The sequence below is a fragment of the Passer domesticus genome, chromosome 12, assembly GCF_036417665.1.
Source record: "Passer domesticus isolate bPasDom1 chromosome 12, bPasDom1.hap1, whole genome shotgun sequence".
Classification (NCBI taxonomy): Eukaryota; Metazoa; Chordata; class Aves; order Passeriformes; family Passeridae; genus Passer; species Passer domesticus.
Window position 1 is genome coordinate 2,985,648 of NC_087485.1, and position 21,475 is coordinate 3,007,122.

General features: G+C 48.7%; 1 protein-coding gene across 1 annotated transcript; it reads left to right on the forward strand.

Moving 5' to 3' along the window:
* The first annotated feature begins 80 nt into the window (after positions 1 to 80).
* Positions 81 to 20,338, forward strand: COTL1 (coactosin like F-actin binding protein 1). The gene is made up of 4 exons (XM_064387167.1): positions 81 to 282; positions 862 to 944; positions 10,694 to 10,851; positions 19,011 to 20,338. Exons 1-4 carry the CDS (start codon positions 206 to 208, stop codon positions 19,119 to 19,121), a joined length of 429 nt encoding a protein of 142 aa, XP_064243237.1. The 5' UTR covers positions 81 to 205; the 3' UTR covers positions 19,122 to 20,338.
* The last annotated feature ends 1,137 nt before the right edge of the window (positions 20,339 to 21,475 follow it).

Here is a 21,475-nt window from a genome sequence, read left to right on the forward strand (position 1 = left end):
GCCCCCGCCGGGCCGGGCGGGGCCGGGCCAGGCCCCGCGGAGCCATTGGCGGCGGCGGCGGCGGGGGCGGGACGGCCGCGCTTGGCGGGGCTCGGCTCGGCTCGGCTCGGCTCGGCGCGGCTCGCTCAGCGCGGTGCGGCAGCAGCGGCGGCCGCGGCCACCCCAGCTCCGCGCCGCTCCGCGCTGCCCCCCTCCCTTCGCCCCCATGGCCACCAAAATCGACAAGGAGGCGTGCAGGGAGGCGTACAACCTCGTCAGGGACGATGCCACCGAGGTGAACTGGTAGGTGGCCCCCCGGCGTCCCCGCTCCCCAAAGGGTGGCTTCTGCAGACCTTGTCCCCTTGTCCCCTTCCCCTCTTCCTAAAGGATGGGGTTTCCCACAGCCTGTTCTTCCCCATCTCCTCCTTTCCCTTCCTAAAGACTGTGACTGTTCGATGTATTCTTCGCCTTCCCCTCCCCAAAGGGTGGCTTCTGCAGACCTTGTCCCCTTGTCCCCTTCCCCTCTTCCTAAAGGATGGGGTTTCCCACAGCCTGTTCTTCCCCATCTCCTCCTTTCCCTTCCTAAAGACTGTGACTGTTCGATGTATTCTTCGCCTTCCCCTCCCCAAAGGGTGGCTTCTGCAGACCTTGTCCCCTTGTCCCCTTCCCCTCTTCCTAAAGGATGGGGTTTTCCACAGCCTGTTCTTCCCCATCTCCTCCTTTCCCTTCCTAAAGACTGACTGTTCGATGTATTCTTCGCCTTCCCTTCCCCCTTTCCAAAGGGTGACTTTTAAACGTGTTATTCCCCTTTCTTTTCCTTTCCCCCATCCCGAAAGGTGACTTTTAACTGTATTATTCCCCTCGTCCTTTCCCTCCCCGAAGGGTGACGTTTAAGTACAATGGCTCTACGATCGTCCCTGGGGACCAAGGGGTAGACTATGAAACCTTCAAGAGGAAGTGCACAGGTAAGCTCCGTCTCGGTGCTTTGGCCCCTTTCCTCCCTTCCTGCTGCCCGCGGCGAGGGGGAAAGGACGGGGAAAAGGAAATTTGGGGGGACTGGGATCAGTGCTGCTGCTTCCCCGTGCCCGCCCGTCCTGCGGGATCGCCTTCCCAGCTCCGCAGCGTGCAGCTCCCCCAAGTCCATAGTCCAGCGGCTCCTTTGTCTCACCCTTAGACTTCCCGTCCTCTGGGCTCTTTCTCCCCTCTTTGCACAATCTTTCACTGCTCCTCGGTCATAAACCAGATAAAACGCCTGATAAGCAACGGCCGCCTTGTTTGGCAATGCAATTTCGGGGCGAAACCGACTCAGTTGTCGTGGCTAGAAAGATGCGGTCGTGCAGATCGTTGAGAACGAAATACTTATGAAACCCTTCTGGAAATCATGGCACGAAAGTGACTGCAGTTGGAAGGCTTGCTGGGATTTCTTAAAGACACGAAACCTGAGGGTGGTCGTGCAAAGCTGGGCTGAACAATACAGCCCTGCAAACAATCCAGCAATCGCAGATGTGGCGTTGCACAACCGCAACTGTTGCGGCTCCAGGTTTAAACGTGGCAGCGGATTGCTGAGCTGCCGGCTGTGCGACGTGCAGGGCAGGAACAAAGCCTGGGGAAAATGAAGATAAATTCAGCAGTGTTTAACTGCGGCTGATCGTGACTTTTGATGAGTTTCACAAAAGCGGGTTTTGATTTTTTAGTCTCAGTTTTCCTCCTCTCTTGGCTGCTAAGTTAACAAAGTCACCAAGCGAGGTGGGATATGGAGTATTTTTTACTAATACTGGATTATGACAAAGACTTACTCGCTCAGCCAGTTCTTGTACAATCCAGTGCTGGGATTCACCTGTATTTTCAGAATTCTGTGTCTGAGCTGTGGAGGAATTGTGTTGAGCAGTCTCTGCCCTCCCAAGGTGGGGCAGTTCATGGGGACACCGCGGGGCTGGGAGTCCCAGGGCTTGGCTGGGCTTTACTGAGTGGGAAGGGAGAACTCCCAGGAAAGTAACTGAGGGCAGGACAGCTCTGATCAATCACAGGAGAAAAGTGTATTTTAGTCCTTGGAAAGGAGCCCTGAAATGAAGATGGTTTAGGCTGCTCTGCTACGATGTTGGCAGTGGGGTCTCACTGAGATTAATGCAGCCACTTGTTTCCAGCTGCTCCTGAGAACCTGCAGGGAAAATTCTCAGAACTAGGAAAGGTCCTGTTGTGGTTGGTGTCAGAAGAGCTGATCCTGCACTGCAGGAACTCCTTCCCACTCAACTCTTTTTCAGTGGGCAACAGAAGAGAAAAGCAATTACCTGGAACCCAGGGAGTCCCGGGGCTCAGCCCTTTGGAAGTTCATGGCAGTGGTTAATTGTTCCCTTGGGAGGTCAATGACTTCAGGGTCTGAGTTCTCTGTCTCCTCTCCTGGACAACTTAACTGAGCATCTCTGGTGTCTCCAGACACCTGAGGCTCGCAGGGGAGCCTTCCCCTCTGTTTTCTCTCCTTGCCTTTGTGGAGTCCCTGTCTTTCTTTTTGTCTGAGCGGATTTTTAATGTTTTTCTGGAAGGGAGCCCCGTAAGAACTTCCTCTCCTCCATTGTGTGGCAAAGGGAATCCTTTTCTGGAGTGGCTGAGCAGGCAGAGGGGCTTTGGCAGAGCACAGGCAGGGGCTGGGTTGGGTAGGATGAGGATGACAAATAGTGGAGGCACACACTGCACTCTGGAGTGTGGCCACATCTGTGTTCTTTACAGGCTTGTGAACAGGGTGCTCAAACCAAGCTGGCCCCAAGACAGAAAATAGGAAATGTTTAATATTTTATAAATAAGCTCAGTAAGGAAAGAGTTAAATATAGGGCACTTGTGGGGTATTGTTAGCCTTTAACGGGGAGTTAAATCCCTTAGAGCTGCTGCCTTGCTCCCTGTTCCTCCTTTCCCTTTCCCTTGGCATGCACCTGCTGAGGGCTGCTCCCTGCCAGACCAGGGCCAAGAAGTTGTCCTCAAACCCACCTCTGGAGCACAGCTGGTGGAGGCTTTTAAAAAAGGCAAATTGAGGTGCCAGGTCCTTGGCTGAGAGCTGAAAGGATCTTCCTCCACCCACGAATTTCAGTGCTGCAGTTGGGGAAGGAAGAGATGCAAGTTTTGGAGGCTCCATCTGTGCAGCAAACCTTCACCTGGCCCGCTAGACATAGTCAGAATCAGACCTTGTGCCAGCAGTGAAGCTGGAGCTTTCCTTCCCATCTGGAAGAGAGTGGAAGTAGAGTTGGTTGGAATATTTCTACTGAAACAAAGTCAGTAAAAAAGAGTAGCAAGGGATGGGGAAAGCTGTTGAATATTATTTCTTCTTGTTGCTACATCTCTTTTCTCCTGGTCTCTTCCATCTCCTTTTATGTTTCATTGGAGGGGAGAAGAGATGCTATCAATGCAAAGAGCTTCCAAAATGCGATTAAAAATTTAAAAAACCCTGGTATCAGAACAAACTTCTTTGTTTTGAATTCCTGCTGTGTGAGAAACACTGTCCTGAAAGCCACAAAGTGCTGCAGCTGCCTCTGGTAGAAGCCGAGCATCGTTTGGTGGTTGGAGGTGAGAGCAGGAGCTGGGGCTGCGAATCTCGGCGTGCAAAGAGTCACCGTCAGAGCTCGCCCTGCTCCACTTTGTGCAGCAGCCCTTTCAGCGCCCTTCCGAGCTGCAAACACCGTGTCCCCGCTGTCTTTAAGAGCCATTCTTATGGAAAGCACCTTGGTACAGGCTGCTGCCCTGCCGGGCCCTGGGCGGGTCGCTGTGCGCTGGCTCCTGTGGCTCTGGGACCAGGAGGGGCTTTGCACCAGTTTGGAATCGCTGTGCCTGTGGTGGATGTCCTGCCTTGTGCAGTGGCAGAGGTCAGGGGGTTGGAAGGGGCTGTAGGGTAACAAGGCTGTATTTTTGGGTATTTCCCCCCTATCCATAACCCTTTCCATGCCCATCACTGCCTCTGCCAACCTGCTTGGGGAACCAGAGTGGCTGGGGACAAAGAGAAAGGAGAGAAACTGAAATTGCTGCTTTCAGAGGAAGTAGCAGCTGGGGGAGGCTGTGTCAGAAACCAGCTCTGCACACCTCCAGCCCCGCTCTGGGGCTGCTGGGGGATGTGACAGAGGCGCTGAGCTGGGCCAGGGAGGCCCATGCTCTGAGCCAGGAGCTGCTGCTGGCCCTGCTGTGGGTTCTTTCCTCTGCTGTGCTCTCAGATACACTCCCACAACAGACCTGCATCTTACAGATCCTGGCAGGGGGGCCTTTTCTTCCTTCCATCTTCACTAAGCTTTGAGTAGGAACAGAAAGGTTGAACAAACAGCATCATTAACCTATCCCATTTTCCCCATCCCCGTTTGGGGACAGCAGTTGCCACTCCTAGAGGAAGGAAACGTGGAAAGAAGAGCTCCTTCAGTGCCCTCTTGTTCAGGGTCCTGGGGTGATGCTGCAAACACAGCCTGACCCTGGACTTCTGCGTGTCAGTCGCTGTCATGTCAAGGTCTGTTTGTCTCAGACAACTCAAACACTGCCTGGGAGGCAGCAGACCCTGCTTTAGAGCCAGGCATTCATCTTCCCTGGCCTCAAAGGCAGCCCCATGTGTGAGACCTCTCCTCCAGCCCATCCCAAAGCAAAGCCAAGGAGGTTGGTTTAGTCAATGGAGGTAGGTTTAAGCCAAGGAGGTTGGTTTAGGCCAAGGAGGTTGATTTAAGCCACTGGCACATCCTTGGGTGATTTGGAGGTGGCTCCTGGGGGCTCTTCCTCTTGCCTGATGGCCAATGTCCTGCCTGATGGCCAGTGTCCTGCCTGATGGCCAATGTCCTGCCTGTGCTGGCCCTGGTGTGACCCACAGACTCAGGAGACCAAAGCTGAGGACATTCACTGTGTCAGGGTCACTGAACACTCCGTGTAGACCCTGCTGTGTCTTCTGACTTAGGACTGTTGTTTTGGTTGGGTTTAACAGCACAGATTACCTCTGCATTAAACAAGGACTTGATTCAAGGCTTTTCATCCATTTTACTTCCCAGTTCCAGCTCTTGCCTCTGCAGATGGCCTGGCTCCAGAGGAAGCATTAATTTGCTGGTTATTATTCTACGTGCCATCAGTACACTTTGAAAAAAAGCAGCTGAGCTGGTGCATTTGGAGCCAGAAAGAGATAAGAGTTGAAGGTTATTGTATGGAAGGATGTGACAGCTCTTAGGATTTTTTTTTGGATGTTTTTAATTTCAAAGTCAGCTGGTGATGCTGTTGCTGAGAAGAGCAGAATGAGTTACAAGTGAAATGACATCCTGTGGAACTTTTGTGTGTGTCTGTTGTACCTGACTGCCCTGGACATTGCCTCAGTGTCTGTATTATGAAGCAGCAGAGCATCACATTGGCTCTGTCTGTGGTTTAATTTAATTTCTTTTTTAGAGTGTATTCTGCCATTCTGCCATTAAAAAAATGGAGTGGTCAGAAGGCTGGGTTTCCCCCTGCCTCCCCCCCTTGCCATATGTGAACAGCTGTTTTCAATGCATCTCTGACAAAAGAAATAATGAGCCTTTTATTTGGAAAGCCTCAGTGCAGATAAATAATTGCAATGACAGCATGAAATGGGATAGTTATTCATGTGTCTGAAAAGATCAGCCCAAAACCACACTGGGCATTCAGCAGCAGGAAGAACAGAAAATCTTTGGAAGAACAGAAAATAAATACCCTATAAAATCATTTGGGGTTGACATAAAATATTAGAAAATAGAAATAGAATTGGCTCCTAATAAAAATACAAGTTTTCTGGTGTTTAGATCAATTGTCCCAGAAAGCCTGGGCTGCACATTAAAGACACAAGAGCTGAGTTGAGAGATCACCAAGGTTACGTTGGCACCTGAGGTTGTAGGAAAGATTTGTAAAAACACACGAGGACATATAATGAGATAGGTGCTTATCTGCATTTGGCTGCATCTTAAGTTGCTAAAATGGGCCTTGTAAATCAATCTCCTACTGCTTTTGTTTTTCCTCTTCAGTTCATCTCTCCTGCTTTCCCTTCCTGGCTATTTCAGGGGAGACCTGGGGCCATGGGTGGCTTATGGAGTTTGTCACCCTGCCCCTGTGCCCTCCCTGCCTGTGTGGACGTGCTCTTGGCAGAGTCACAGCGACCTCCTGGCTGCCAGCTGCAGCCCAGGCTCAGCCTGGCCCTGCTGTGGACAGGATTTAGGGAATATTCTCACTGATTTTTGTGGGAGTAACTCATCAGGTCAAGGCCTGCAGTGATGGTAACTCTTGGTTTTTTTTGGTAACTCTTGGTAACTCTTTGATTTTGTGACAATAACTGATGGTAACTCTTTGGTTTTTGATGGTAACTCTTGGTAACTCTTGTTTTTTTGGGTAACTCTTGGTAACTCTTGTTTTTTTGGGTAACTCTTGGTAACTCTGGTTTTGTGACGGTAACTGATGGCAACTCGGTTTTGGGATGGTAATGATGGTAACTCTTGGTTTTTTTGGTAACTCTTGGTAACTCTTTGGTTTTTGATGGTAACTCTTGGTAATTCTTTGGTTTTGTGATGGTAACTGATGGTAACTCTTGGTTTTTTTGGTAACTCTTGGTAACTCTTTGGCTTTGTGATGGTAACTGATGGTAACTTTGGTTTTGTGATGGTAACTGATGGCAACTTTGGTTTTGTGATGGTAACTGATGGTAACTCTTGGTTTTGTGATGTTTAATTAAAATGTCGTGGCTGTGGGTCTGCCTTTGCCATGCCGTGGTGGGCACAGGAGCAGGGAAGGAAGAGCTTTGTACCTTTTGCCTGCCCTTTGTTTTGGGGCCTGCCTGGCCCTTCTGGCCAACCAACAGCACCATTCCTTCCTTCAGGGAAGAGCTGGGTCCCCTTGTGCTCCCGCTCTGCCCTCAGTATCCCCCAGGTCAGGAGAGGAGCCGTGACTGTCACTGGGGTAGCAGCAGAGAAGCCACTGTGGGGTCATTGTCCCCGGGCACTTGCGTCCCTGCCCTCACATTGAATCACCTGGAGAAGGTTTGGTGCCCCAGCAAAGCCCTGTGGTGGGCTCAGACAAGTCTGAGATGATTTAATGAACGCGTTGGGGTGGAGTGAGGCAGCCCTGCACGAGAGGGCTGTGGGCTTAGTGCAGGGTTTAAGAGGAAAAAACAGTGTAGGAGAGGTAAGGAATATTTCTGTCTGCACTTGTAGCCACGTGACCACAGGGCTGACTGAAGAGGTGGAAAATTGACAAATTAATCCAAAATTAATCCAATTGAAGCAAACAAATTAAATCTTCATGGAACCTCTCATGCACTGTGGTAATTCATGTTGGACAGAACACAAAAGCAGGTCAGTCCATCACCTGCATTGCTGCCTGTGACCTTGATTCAGCAGGCAGGTGAGGCTGGGAGCAGTGTTTTTATCGTGGCACATCTCTGGCTTGGCCACTCAGAGTCCTCAGCCTGAGAACCATGATGGTTTGGCAGTGCATTTCTTTCCTGCAGCTATTATCTTTTACTGATGACTCACTGCATTTTAATCTCATGGAGAATTTTTCAGTACAGCTGAACCAAAGCACTTGAGTGGATGTAGAAAAAGGGAAGGATACCATGAAGGAAATCTCTGTAGTTTGGCATCAAGCTTTGTTGACGGCCAAGGGCAGCTTAATCAGAATATTTGGAAAATCCTGCCTTAGTGATAAATAAAGAGTTTGGAGAGAAATACCAAATGATGCTCGCTAAGGCATTCATTGTGCTGCTCATTGTTTGTCCAGCCATTGTGAAGGGATCGTGGTATTAATTGAATAAACATTGCTAATTTCTGCTGTTTGGATCCTGTGTGATCTCAAGTAAAGCTGCTATTTCCGTTCTCCCCAGATCATTTATTCACTTCTCTCTGCCCTGAAATTCACGTCTGGGTGGCTGGGAAGGGGGTGGCACAGCTCTAGGCAGGATTTCCTCTTTCAGGGGAAATCTGTGCTCTCTCTGGGATTTGTTCTGCTCCCCTCACTCCCAGCAAATTCCCAAAACCTTTTGTGTGAGCAGGGGCTGGTGGATGTTAATGCCCTGAGATTTCTTGGGGAATTGGCACTGATGACTTCCAGCGTGGGGAGCTGATGTGGCAGGGCAGAACCCATTAACTGAGAAAGAGGAAAGCTGGGAGCAGGGCAGAACTCGCGTTCTGATCCCCTTATCACCCCGAACACGCTGCAGACTAATTGTGAAACTCAGCCACTTCTGCTCAGGGATTTTGACCTGCACTTGGAGAGGCTTATACCCAGGCTGAGCTAGTGCTGAAAACCTCTCCTTCCGTCCCTGATGCCCTTTTAGGAACCGAGACATGTTAATTGCTCAGGGCTCCGATTCCCATTCCCTCTCAGCTTTGTGTGCTAAGGCATCATTTGTGCTGAACATCCCGTGGCAGCTGGAGAGCCTGCTGTGCCTCCAGTGGGGATCTAAACCCTTGGGGAGGCAGGAGGAGACAGCACCCAGCTGGGCTGTGAGCCCTTCAAGCCCCCACAAGTGAAGCAGCCCCAGGAAAATCTGCCCAAGGTGACTCAGAGCCCCAGTCCAAGCTCATTAAACTTGCTGGGACTGAGCACGGTGGAGCCAGGGTTGTTCATGCTCAGGTGATCTCATGGATAAAAGCTTGGCTCTCCTCAGTGTCATGGAGCTGCTTTCAGCCAGGATGGGCAAACACTGAAAGTTCTGCTGAGAAGCAAATCCTGCTGCTGCCAGTGAGCTGTGGGTTAATGTCAATGGAAGTTATTCTGACAGAGAAATTCATAGAATCCCAGAATGGTTTGTGTTGGAAGGGCCTTAAAGATCATTTTATTCCAGCCCCATCATAAGCAGGGACACCTTCCACTGTCCCAGGTTGCTCCAAGCCCCATCCTTGGACACTGCCAGGGATGGGGCATCCCTGGAACTCCCTCTCTGTGCTGCTATGAAAAAGCACTGGGTTTTCACATTCATTATTTTTTCCCCACTATCTTTATTACAAAGGGCATGCTGCAGTGTTCTGGGCAGAGCTGGGGAAGCAAGGCTGGCTCCTGGATCTGTTAATTGTGACATTGGGGGATTTGCTGTCTCGCTTCACCTCGGGTATTTCCTGGCTGTCGCTTCATTTGTGGTTCTAATCAATCTTGGGAAGAGGATTTACTGTCAGAACCAGCAGTCTCCACGTGCATTTCTTACACTCACCAGTAGCAGGGCAACTGAGAGAGAAGTTTTGTTTGCCTGCACTGACTCTTTCTCTCCTTCCAAAGATCCATCTGGATTTTTCCTCTGAATAAGATCTTTCTTTTTGTTTCTATTTTGAAATCTTCAGAGGAGTTTGTTTTGAACATTGTACTGGCTCACACACCCCCCTACATCCATTCTCCAGTTTGCCCAGTATTACTCAGTCAGTGACAAAAAAATAAAAAAGAACAAAGAGAATAAAACAGGGAGAGCAGAGGTGGATTTTTTTCAGACTTAAAAAAGTCTTCTCTTTTATCAAGGAGAATTTGTCTTTGTCCATACTTTGGCAAATCAAAGTGTTAAAGAAGCTCTGAGATCTGTTAGCTTGCAGAGAATATCCCAATATTTTTTTAGCATTGATTTCTAGCAGCTGAATTTCTGGGGATGAGCAATTTAGATCTGCTTCTCCCCTGTCTCCAGAGCTCCTGGGAGCTGCTCATGGAGCCTGCTGGGGATGTTGGCAGTCATTCCCACACCTGGAGCCTACATTTTCACCTGGCAATTAGTCAACCCAGCAAATCCCTCTAAGGCATGTTGAACTGGCCACAGCAAGTGTGCCAGCATTACCAGGACCCCTCTCAGACAGCAGGTCTGTTCTTCTGGTTTGAGTCACCTCCTTTAAAAGGCCTCGAGTGACCTCTGAGAGATGAAGAAGCCATGATTAGAAATATCCCACAGTTGCACAAGTGTCCATCTGCTCTGCTTTCTGCCCTCCTGGTGGAAGGCTCCAGCATCCCTTGGAGCCTGGGATGCAGGGGGATGGTGCTCCTGATCAGGGAGCTTCCAACTGCTCCATGAGTCACAGGAGGAGGAAGGAGCTCTTTGAGATAAGAGTCTGCAAGGTTGTCACACATATGGCCAGACTAAATTAGTCTGGTGTGATGTAGCACAAACCAGCTGTGAAACAAGGCTCAGCACAGCTCTAAAGTCCAGGACTTTTCCCTCCAGGGCTTTGGAAGGAGTAGAAAAACACACCTGGGCAAGTAATTGCAGATTTTTCTTTTCCTCCTTCTTCTCCCCTCCTTCTTGTAAACTCATACTACGAGTGAGCCAGAAATGGATGGAAGGAGGGAGAAAGATCAGACTTGCACAATGGCCAGTTTCTGGTAATGTTATAAAACGTGACCCTAATCCTGCTATTCTGTAAGAGAGACACCAGGATATCACTGCCTTCCCTTCTTCACCAGAGCTGCAGATGAATCATTGGGCTGAACGTGTAACTGGGGTTAGCCCTGTGCTCTTGAGCTGCCTGCTGACTGTATTTTAGCCATTTCCACTGTGCTGTGGGGTGTCCAGCACAGCCAGTTTCCTCCCAGTAACCCAGGGAACCCAGAAGGGTCAGAGCACACCTTGCAAGCACAGGGCATATCAGCAGAGCCCTGAAATGCCCCAATTCCCAAATGCTGGCACTGAAGCACGGGATCAGTGCCTTGCCTTGGTGTTTGAGAGCAGCAGGCTCACCCTGGAGAAGGGGAAGGCAGGGGCGTTGCTGGCTTTAATCCCTTTGTCCCTTTTTTGCCTCCGCAGATGATGTGCGATTGTTCGGCTTTGTCCGATTCACCACCGGCGATGCCATGAGCAAGAGAGTCAAGTTTGCCCTCATCACCTGGATTGGAGAGGATGTCAGTGGCCTGCAGAGAGCCAAAACTGGGACTGACAAGACTCTGGTCAAGGAAGTAGTACAGGTAAGCTCTTCCTTGTGCTCCTAACCAGCAGCTCCCATCGCTGTTCTCTGTACCAACACCAGCAGGAGGGAGAGGGAGGGAAGGGTTGGCTCATCCTCCAACTTGGGAGCTAATCCCTTAAACAGAAGACAGTTTCCTATTGCCTGTCTTCCTCCTAGGAAGGATTGACATCTGCCCTTTGAGCACTCAGGCATAAAGAAGCATCTTTTGAGCTTAAGGCTGCCTTAGCTCTTTCATGAGGAGGGAATTTATGCACTCCCCTCCTGGTCACCACTGGGATGTTTCCCATCCCCTTCCTTGACATGGAAATAATTCACTATTGAATGGTCATGAGCAGTATTAAGTTAAGCAGGTAGAATTAAACAGGAAACCCCACACCCTTGTTTAAACTTCTCCAGAGGCCTTTTGCCTTTGCGCAGTGGATTTGTGGAGCTAATCACCCAAAGTCTGAAGTCCCTGTGGCACCAATTAACTAACAGCTCTTAATGGCTAACTAGATGTGAACAGGCTTTGTTTGGCCTTGGGCGTAGCAGGGGAAAGAGAAATGTGCTCAGTCCAAGGGAGAACAAGCAACAGCCAGGAGAGAAGTGACTGGCGCAGGCACAGCTGAGACCTGGCTGTGATGGAGAGGATGCTGATGTTTGGAATGTTTCTTCTGGAGGGGTATTTAAAGCAGGATTAGCTCTTCCAAGGAAACATAGAACCAGCTCACCAGAGCCTGATAAATGGTTTTGTTTATGCTCTTGGAGAATGGGCTGATGATTAAATTAATCTCCCTCAATAAGTGAGCTCTTGCCAGTGTAAAGAAACCTCCCAAGAGGACACTGTGGAGGGTGAGAATGAAGCCCCCTCAACTCTTTGGTAGTTTATATGATACAGAAGATCGCATTTAGATAAGGAGAATGAAAAAGACAATACATTCCTGTCCTTCCAGAGGATAAACTCTGGTGCTAAATGTTTCAGAATGACGACTCAGAGGGGCCTGTTCTCCAAAGAAACTTCCACAATGACACCTGAGAGACAGGAAAGCAAGTTCCTGCTCATGGGAAGCAGCTGAAACTGTAATTGTAGCTGAAGATGAAATTATAGAGTACTAACGAATGACTCTTATATGAGTCACTAAGCCCAAGATTTTCTTAAAAATCTGTTTAGACAATGTATTCCTGTTGAATTGAATAGCATTCCTGAGCTCTGTGCTCAGATCTGTCCCTAGGTCTGTTACATATAATTTGCAATTTCACTTGTTTCATCTTTGATTAGTAGTCTGTACAAGTTAATAATCTGGTGGAGCTTTAACCATTCTTGGCTGTTGCTTAAAAGCTTTCATATTCCAATTAGTCTGTACTAAAAGATAAAAACAATACAACTGGTGCTTGATACACTTTTACTGAGCAACCTCGTCTATAAACCCCTGCAAAAGCATTTCTGAATGTCACAGCAATGGTGATCTCCTGTCCAGAAGAAATTATCTTGACAAGTATTTTGAATAGTTCTTGATCTGCAACTGAATCCCTCTGAGTGCAGTGAGATAAAAGCAGAACTATTTTCTTCTTTTTATGCCTGTGACCTTGCAGGTAATCTGTCAGAATAAACAAGGACAAGTAAATCCAACTGAAATTTAATGGAGGGAGTTTATCCCAGAGCTATTTCACTCTTAGCAGTTCCCTTGACCTTCAGGTACATTCTCAGTGTTCTGTTTTTTACAGAGATTATTGGAGATGTGAGTTATACATAGAAGAATACATTACAGAAAAAAGAATACCCTTTTCTGTAATGATGGGGCTTTTTTTCTGGTTCATTATTTGGAATAAGCAGTACCCTAAGGTGGGAGTTTTGTGGTCTGAATGGGTGCAGGTGCATTTGGGCCCACAGGTGTGGAAGGGTTGGCACAAGGAGGCTTTTTGTACAGCTTTGAGCCACACAAGGGACAGCCTGGGATTCCACAAGAGCACTCTTCACACTCTGAGAAGCCCTCAGCAAAACCTGAAGGGCTCTCACAATCTTGTGCTATTTGCCAAAGCACCTGTGGGTCTTTATTTAAGACCCAAGTGTGAGGGGATTCCTGCTTTATGTGCTGTGCTGTATTGATGAGCTCTGCTCAGGGCTGAGCAAACACCAATAAATGTTGCTGTTCCTGAGACCAAGTGAAAGCCAGTCAGCTCAGGCACCTCCTGCCAGCCCAGCCCAGCCCTGGGATAAAGAAAATCCCACCCAGGGATGTTCCTGGGCTCCCAGAAGCACCTGCCATAAGGAAAACACAAGGGACATGACCTGGTGAGGAGGATTAGGGGCTGGGAACAAAGGGATGAACATTTACAAAACACGGGGAGGAACTGGGCTGCCCTGGCTCTTGTGTTCCTCCCTTGGAAGGAGGAGCAGGGGCTGTGAAATCCGTGGGGAGGTGGCTGGGGAAGCAGTGCTGATGGTGAGTGCAGGAGGTTGCCAGAAAACCTCTCAGGAAGAAAGGACAATTGATTTTTAGCTGTAATAACTGTAAAATGACAGGGGTGGATCTCATCTGCTACAAATAGCTGTAGTTCTTCTGATCTGTGCTAGATGAGAGCCAGGTTCTTCTGGCCCTACTTGGACCTGTGCTCATTACCTCTTTAATGTTGTTGGAAAATGGGTTTTGAATTTATTGTATTTCTTTTGGATTGTAGAAAAATCTATTTAAGGAACTATTAGGAGCTTTATTTTTTTCCCACAGCCATTTATTTTTCCATCCTTTCCTCCTTAACTCAGCTGGAAATCTTGGCTCCAGCCTGCAGCCTGTTCCAAGCAGTTCAGCTGGGAGCAGATTTAGAAGTAAGGCCAGGATGGGGTATTTATCTGTATTTACAAGTATTTATCTGTATAAATGGGTCTAGCTAAGTCCTACTGTGTGAGACTGCTGTGAAATGGAGGCAGGGAGCAGGGGGATGCACAATCCCACCTTGTACCCACTGGCTCCTCTCCATGCCAAGGCCAGGTCTAATGGGGGAAGAGTGGCACAGAATTTCCCATTGCAGGTGGCTGCTTGAGATGGTTGGGAGATAATTTCTGGGGCAGAGTCTAAACCTGCCCCTAGAACAACCTGAACACCAGAGAACTTCATGGAGCAGTGACTCCTGCCTCTGTTTGGCAGCAGCCATGCGTCACCTTGTGCCCAGGCTGAGCTGGCAGCTGTGTTCAGAGAGCCACCCCACAGCACTGGTGTCCCCTGTCAGCTGCACTTTGGTCACCCCACAGCCAGGACGAGCCCAGGCACAGGGGCTGTGGCACTGGGATGGGCACAGGGGCTGTGGCACTGGGAGTGGCACCCAGTGCTGCAATGGGGTGGTTTTGATGTAAACACCAAAGAAATGGAGTCAAGGCTTGGTTTCCCTCTGAGTGTCCCTTCCTCTCTGTGAACTCATGTCCCTTTTTGATTGCATTTCCTACCAGGAGATTTTAACTCTTCCTCAGGCAGCCTTGGGGTCTTTTTCCTGACAGGGCTGAATTTGTGTCCTGCAGGACTCTCCCAGCAAAGGGACTGACCAATCTTTGCCAGTTTGTCAGATTTTCCATGGATTTTGACTCCTTTCTGTTTTCATCAGCACTCCTTCCCCCACAAAGTCATGTGCTCTGTTATTTCCCTAATTCATATTCAGGGTAAAACAGCTCAGTTTCTGTGAGCAAATATTCTAGGCATTTTATTCATCATTATTTTTGGTGAGGAATTCATCTGGCTTTCATGATGTCAACAGCTCTACTGCGTTCCTGTTTTGCAGCTCACACCAGATCTATTTTTTTTGCTCACCTTTCCCTTTTCCTCTGGATTTCTCACTGCACTGATGAGGTGTCCCATGAGGGAGCACCCACTGATGGGGTCCTGTCCCTGATCTTGGGATCACACAGAATTCCCTGTATGTGCTTTGGTTTTCTCATATCAGTACAGAGTCCTGACCAGAAGATGAACTAGCTAAATTACAGCAGAAGGTTTAAAGCTTTGTTAGAGGCAGGCAATCAAACTCCCAGGGAACAGCTATGTCATGGTGACTTTGAGAGTTACTCATGAGGGTGAGTGAGATCCTGCTGGGAGGACAAACCAAATTCTGCTTTTGGGCTGTTTTTCCTGTTCTGGTTTACTGTAATGACCATACCAAATGGATATGGATTTACAAGAACTCCCAGTCTAGAGAAGAGGGTCAGAATCAGCAGCTCCTCTTCTCCCTCTGTCTGACACACAGACTTGTGACTCTTCCAGTGGGATGAAGCACAGCAGGGAGAATTTGCAGAGCAGCTGAAATGCAGCTCCCATTGCTGAGACAAGTGTTTGCCAGAGGTTTGGACTGGCTTCTCTCAGAGTCTGGAACTGGTCCACGTAAAATTGGCAGGGAGTAGGTTTGAAGAGAGGGTTTTTGCTGAGCTTGGAGTCTGACAGCTGAGTGCAGGAGCAGGTTTGCTGTAGGCCAGGGACTCAGACCATGCTGGAGAAGAAACCTGGGAGATGCCATCTCCTCTGCACTGAGGATGAGGTGACCAGTGCCTGGGAGTGGTGACACTCAGCACAGTAGAACTGAGGATTCTGAACATCAGCAGAAGCTGCTGGAAGCCCCAGTAAAAACAAAATAAATAAAGAATGGCAAGAAGCTGCTCAGCTACCTGGCACCATCTGTAACTGCTGGGAAGTGTCTGTAGACTATCCAAGGATTTTACTTCTGGCTTCAGGCTTCCCAAGCTGGGATTTTAAGGGCCTCTGCAGACCTAGTTTGGTACAATATCTGCAGCACACGGATTTTCCCTTGGGCAATTTAGGGAAATTTTATAGCCCATATGCTAAACATTCAAGGCTTGGAAGAGAGGAAGAAAATCTACTCCACCCTTTTTTCCCCCCTTTAAGTTGGCTGGAAGAGAAGGATTGAGCTTTCTGCACAAATTCCATGCTTCCCAGGGAGGAATGCAGGCTCCTTCTTTGCTCCTGCATCCTTGGAGCCCTTTCAGTGCCTGGTGTGGCTGGCACGGGGGATGGCATTCCAAAATTGTGACCCTCAGGCACAGGGAGGTGCACTGGAGACCCAGGGGTGAACCTCAGTATTTGTGTGTGCTGTTCTCTGAACTGAGAGGCAAAGCAAAGAGGCCGTGGCCACTGTTGTGTTGTGAGAGTGATAAAGACAAATGGCATCATTGTTTTTGTTATCTGGAGGCTGCTGCTGGCTGGGGTGAAGACAAAGGCTGCAATTCACTGGCAGGGCTTGCTGTGGTTGTAGAAAGCCTGGGGCTGGGGGGAGGAGAAGGGAAAAGGAAGTGGAGGATGTAAGATGAAGACACATGTCAGCAAAGCAAGGGCCCAAGCATCAGAGTTATGCGCTTGCATCCTGAACAAAAGCCCAGCCCCAGAGAGCTCAGACACTAAATTCAGGGTGATGAGGGAGGCTGTGGCTGGAGAAGGTCAAGCAGGATGTTAAAATCAGAAATTCCAGGCACCAAACTCCCCAAAAGCATCATTCCTCCTTGGAGCCAGGCTTGAGGAGACACCGTGGTGGGTTAGAGCTGTGTGAGGAACCAAGGGGGACCCTGAGAGAACAGAATAAAGCAGAGTTATTAATAGCAGTGACCCAGATTGCACTCTGAGGGTACAAATCTGGCACAAGAGGTGGCCCAGTCAGCTAAGAGGATATTTAAGAGTGGCTGGGAGCAGAACCCATCTGGCCACTGCTAGGGGGATACTGCTCATTCCTTGCAAGTGTCTTGGTGGTGCTGATGTGAAATGGTGGCTGATGCCCACAGATCATCACCCAGGAGTCATCTGGATGAGTGTCTACTTGAGAAGGCATCTGAGTCATTATATTTACTTTGTGGCACATGTAATTAGTTGTCCTCTGTTTGGGCATGAGTGCACTTGCAGTTTCAATTTCAGAATCAGCTGGATTCTGCAGAGTGGGCATTGAAGAAAACCCTCTCCACACTTATAAAATACACTTTTCATGGAATCCCTCTCAGGAATGGTTTTATGGCCTCAGTTCTTGTGAAAGCAGGGCAAAGAATCACCCTGAAATCGGGTAGTCCTGGATAATCTGCTCCCAAGGTGAGGAAAATTTATCAAAGCTAGTACCATAGAAAAGGAATTGAAAAGGCTCAGCTCAAAACTCACACAGGAGCATCAAATAGCTGAAAATCCTGGGGCTGGTCTTAGCAAGAGCTGAGCTTTGCCGAGATGTCACCCTGGAGACCTGGAAGTAGGACACTCGTGAGCATGACTAAATCTGATGGTTTGGGCAGTTTGCCTCTTTATTTCTATCTTAAAAAAACAAAAAAAAAAGAAAAGGATTTGTTTTTCTCTACAAAGCAATGTCTTTGCCATTTTCCCTGGACTCTGCCAAGGCGTGGATGAGTGCCTGAGCTGTCCACAGGGCCAGAACAGCCCAGCACTGCAGGCAGGGCAGCAGGGCTGTCACCCTGGGCACGCTGTGGAGCTGCCCTTCAGGCAGAGCAGAGCAGACACGGCTCCCCAGCTGCTCCCAGGATTTCCTACAGTGTGAAACAGGATCAGCCCCAGCCCGCCGGGGGAGGAGGGAGCTGTTTTCCTCTCCTTTCCATTTCTCCCAGGCATGAAAGAGGTGCTGAGGCTCTTTCAGGCTGCATCCTCCTCCACCCCCTCCTTTATCTGGCTCTGATCCCAAACTGAGACCCTTGAGATGCTGCCAAATAAAGAGCTCTCCCATGGCTTAGAGGCTGAAACCAATTAGAAGCCCCCCTTCCCGTTGTGCCAGGGCTGTGCCAGTGCCAGGCAGACCCACACGAGATACCCAAAGCGTTCCCTCCTTCTCCATCACCTTTTGGGGAACTCACTGCCCAGGGATCTGGGCACTGCGGGTTCCCTGAGATGCCACAGCAAAGCTGTTGGGATTTTAATCCATATTTTTGCTGGAGTGCAGTGGATGCTTGTGTTTGTCATGTCTGTGGGGTGGGGGAAGGGAGACTCACGCAGTGCTCTCAGTTGTGGTTAGGAAGGGGAGGAAAATGCTAAAGCAAGCAGCAAAGAGGCTGTTTGCTGAGATGGCTGTGCTCACACATGGATGCCATGCCAGCCCTGCTGGGAGGCAGGAAGGACAGCCCCCAACAAGGGAAAAGATCCCCGAGCTGCCACTGCTCTGACCAGAGCACTAAAGGCACCCTGGGATCCCATTCTGCTCCCAGCCAGGTTTTCTGTGTCCCCAGCCTCTCATCCCAGCGCTGCCCGGGGCTTGCCCTGATTTTTTAAGATTTTCTAAGCCTTCTGATGTTTACATTCTTGTAGCAAACTCTCTCACACACTTTCTGTAAATAACTTATTGTTTTGCATTCTTTTATGGAAGAGGAGAAATGTGATGGACTGCTGGTTTGTCCAGTGTCATTGGAGAGGTGGCACTTTCACCCTCCAGGCCACTGTCACCTTTGGAAATCTATAAATGTTGGGGGCAGAAAATCAACTTCCCTTTTTTACCTTGAGAGCAGCAGCATGTTTGTGCTGTTTTTTCTTGTCCTATAACAACATTGTCCAGCTCCCAGGGGCTGCACAGAGCTCTCCAGAGGGAGGAAGCTGCCCTGCAGCACACAAGTGCATCCATCCAGGAGCTCCCTTGGGGCACAAAGCACAGGGCACAGCCTGTCTGGGGCAGTGTCTGGCTTTGGCCAGGGTGTGGAGATGAGGGCAGGAGGCACTAACTCCGCTGAAGGAGCTGTGTTTGCTCCTGGGACCATCCTGTGCTGCTCAGTCCTTCTCAGGTGTGACACTGCAGTGTACTCTGGCGTGGTGCTGTTCTTTTTTTAGGAGATGGGGCCCTAAAAAGGGCACAGAGAGGATTAGTGACTTGGCCAAGATTATGCTGAGGGTCAGTGGTGGTCAGTAGGTCAATAATTTTGAGGGTTTCAGTTCACAACCTGCTTAGGGACCTTGGCCTAACCTGGCCTGTGCATCTCCAGGAAGAGCTGCACCCCTGCATTGGGTGTGCAGTAGAAGTAGATACATGACATTTTTCCAGGTTAAACATTGGGTTTTGCCTTCACCAGCCCTCTGTCTCATCCACAGCTTTCTGTTTATCATCCCAGCCACAGGAGATCAGGGTGTGCAGCTCAGACACCCAGGGAAGAACCCATCTTCATTCAGCTACTTTAAAATATCCCCCTTTGCTAACAGGCTTTTTCTTTATCTCTTGCAGAACTTTGCCAAAGAATTTGTGATCAGTGACCACAAAGAACTGGATGAGGATTACATCAAGAACGAGCTGAAGAAAGCAGGGGGGGCTAATTATGATGCACAGACTGAGTAAAGGCAGGAACCTCCTGGCACCATCACCTGGATCTCCAAGGGAGGGCAAAGGCACAACAAACTAACACACCTGAGAGATGAGGCAACTGAACTCCCCAGCTTTCTGTGGCTGCACCTAAGAACTCCCTTTTTTGCATTCAGAGGACTTTTATTTTCCATTCTCTCTCATGAAACATTCCTCTCTGGGGCTCTGTTTTTCTTTTTTCCCCCTTTTTTTACTCATAACTCTGTCTTACACCTGTGGAATTTAGGTTTGGCTCTGCTTTGGTCCCATTCAGCCCTGTGTTTTTAGAGGCTTGCCACTGTGTCCTTCTTCATGTCCGTGTGTTTTACTTGGGCTCAGCCTGGTCTCTGAGGGAAGAAAGTTTTAGGGGAGTTCTGAACATCGATTACTTTAATTTTGGAAAAATTTGTTCTGACTGATATTCTTGGGAATAACATTATTTGCTGTTCTAGGCTCAGATCAGCTTGAGATGACTTCCCTCAAACTTTGATTAAATGATCTAAGCAGAAATGTCCAGCTGAGATGTTATCTAACAGCTTCAACAACAAAGCCAACAAACAAAAAAGTCTTTGAGTCCTGATAAATGGGAATAAATTTGCCTTAAACATTGCTTGACAGTTGCTATGCTCTGTGCTGCATCTCTGTCCCTCCCTGTTAAAAATAAGATCCACCACAATCCTAAAGTGGCTTTTGTTGCTTTTTGGAGGTGTCACAGCACAGTAAACTGAGGGGCTTAGAAATGTCTGGACGCTTGGTCACTATTTTGTGTACGTTGGTCTCTGGGTTTGTATCTGACTTTGCTAATGCTGGGGCTCAGGAGGTGAAACTGAAATGCATAGATTTCCTTTTTCAATGATGTCTGAAAAAAATAGCAGCTGCTGAATCCTTCCCTGCCCCTGTCCCCACTGGTTATTCTGCAGTTAAACACAAGATCTTTGGTTCCTTGGGGCCTTTGGCAGTGAACATCCTCCAGCTGGGACCAAGGGATGGGGCAGGGCAGCTCCATCCCAGCTGGGGTAAATATTCAACAGCAGAGGCCCACTGAGAACCTGGGCTCACTTTGGTACCAAGCTGTTTGTTTGTGGGAGATTCTTTGTGTGGCTTTTGTTGTTCCATCCGAGGTAACTGTCCCCAGAATGACATGTTGGGAGAGGCTGTGGGGTTTGGAGTCAGCGCTATAAATCCATTCCAGAAATAAATGTTTTTCAAGAACAGTTCTCAGCGACTCTGTTGTTCTTTTACCTTCCCTGCAACAAACCCATATTAGGAGGTTTCTTAATCCTTGGTGTGAAGCTTTGAGCCCCTGCAATCTTGGGGCTATTGGGAGAATTAAACACTGGCTTAGATGTAAAATGATCCCAGTGCCTGCAGCCCTTGCCTGCCCCTCTCTGCTCCGAGAGGCAGAGGTGACCACAGTGCACCTGACACACTTTTTGTTCAGCAGCTCTGCTTCTCCATTTCCAGTGCCAAAACACCAAGTGGGAATTGTAATTAGGTCAAAGAGAATTTCACAGCCACGGAAAATAAATGTAGAGAGGTCAGGAATAGATTTGGGAATAAGAACAACACTTTCAGACAAGTTTTTAAGCTTCCTGCACGGGGTTACATGGGACATTGCAGTTCTGGACAGGACTTCCTAAACCTTGCCCTGAAAGAAGAGAAATGGTTGTTTTTTGCAGGACTGACAGGCATAGCTAATGGGAAGGAGCTTTGCAGAGAGCTTGTGATGGTCTGAGGCTTTGCCTTACTGGTTCAGTGACCACGATAAACTCGAATTAGACACCCTGTGGCACAAATCTCTGCCTGGTTGTGAAGCCTGGCAGCACCATCACAAGAAATTCATCAGCACCAGCTGTGGTGGGGGCTCAACAAAGAGCTCAGCAGAGGCAAATTAGCTTTCCCAGCCTTCAAAGGCATCTCAGCAAGACAAATGGAGCAACTTGTGTTGCCTTTGGCAAGCTGGGTCTAGGGATGGAGGAAGAGGAGGCATCACCCTGGCTCTGGTTGCTTTGCTATCCTTAATCCAGTCCTTAGAACATGGAAAATCCCACATTCCCTCTTTGAATAACCTCTGTGATGTACTGGCATGTGGACTCATGCTGAGCACAGGAATATCAAGTTTGCATGCATTGTATGGTAACACATGAGAAAAATGAGAAGGAATTACTGATTTGTAAAATGAGGATAAATCCTTGTGGGGAAAAAAAAATAGTAGCTTAATGGATGAGAGTAATAACAGAGAACCAGTGTGGCTGGGTTTTTTCCAACCTCAATTTCATCTTTTAGGGCAGGCTCTGTAGGGATAGCACCCTGGTGATGTTGTGGAGAACCTTGTGGGGAAAATCTGGGGT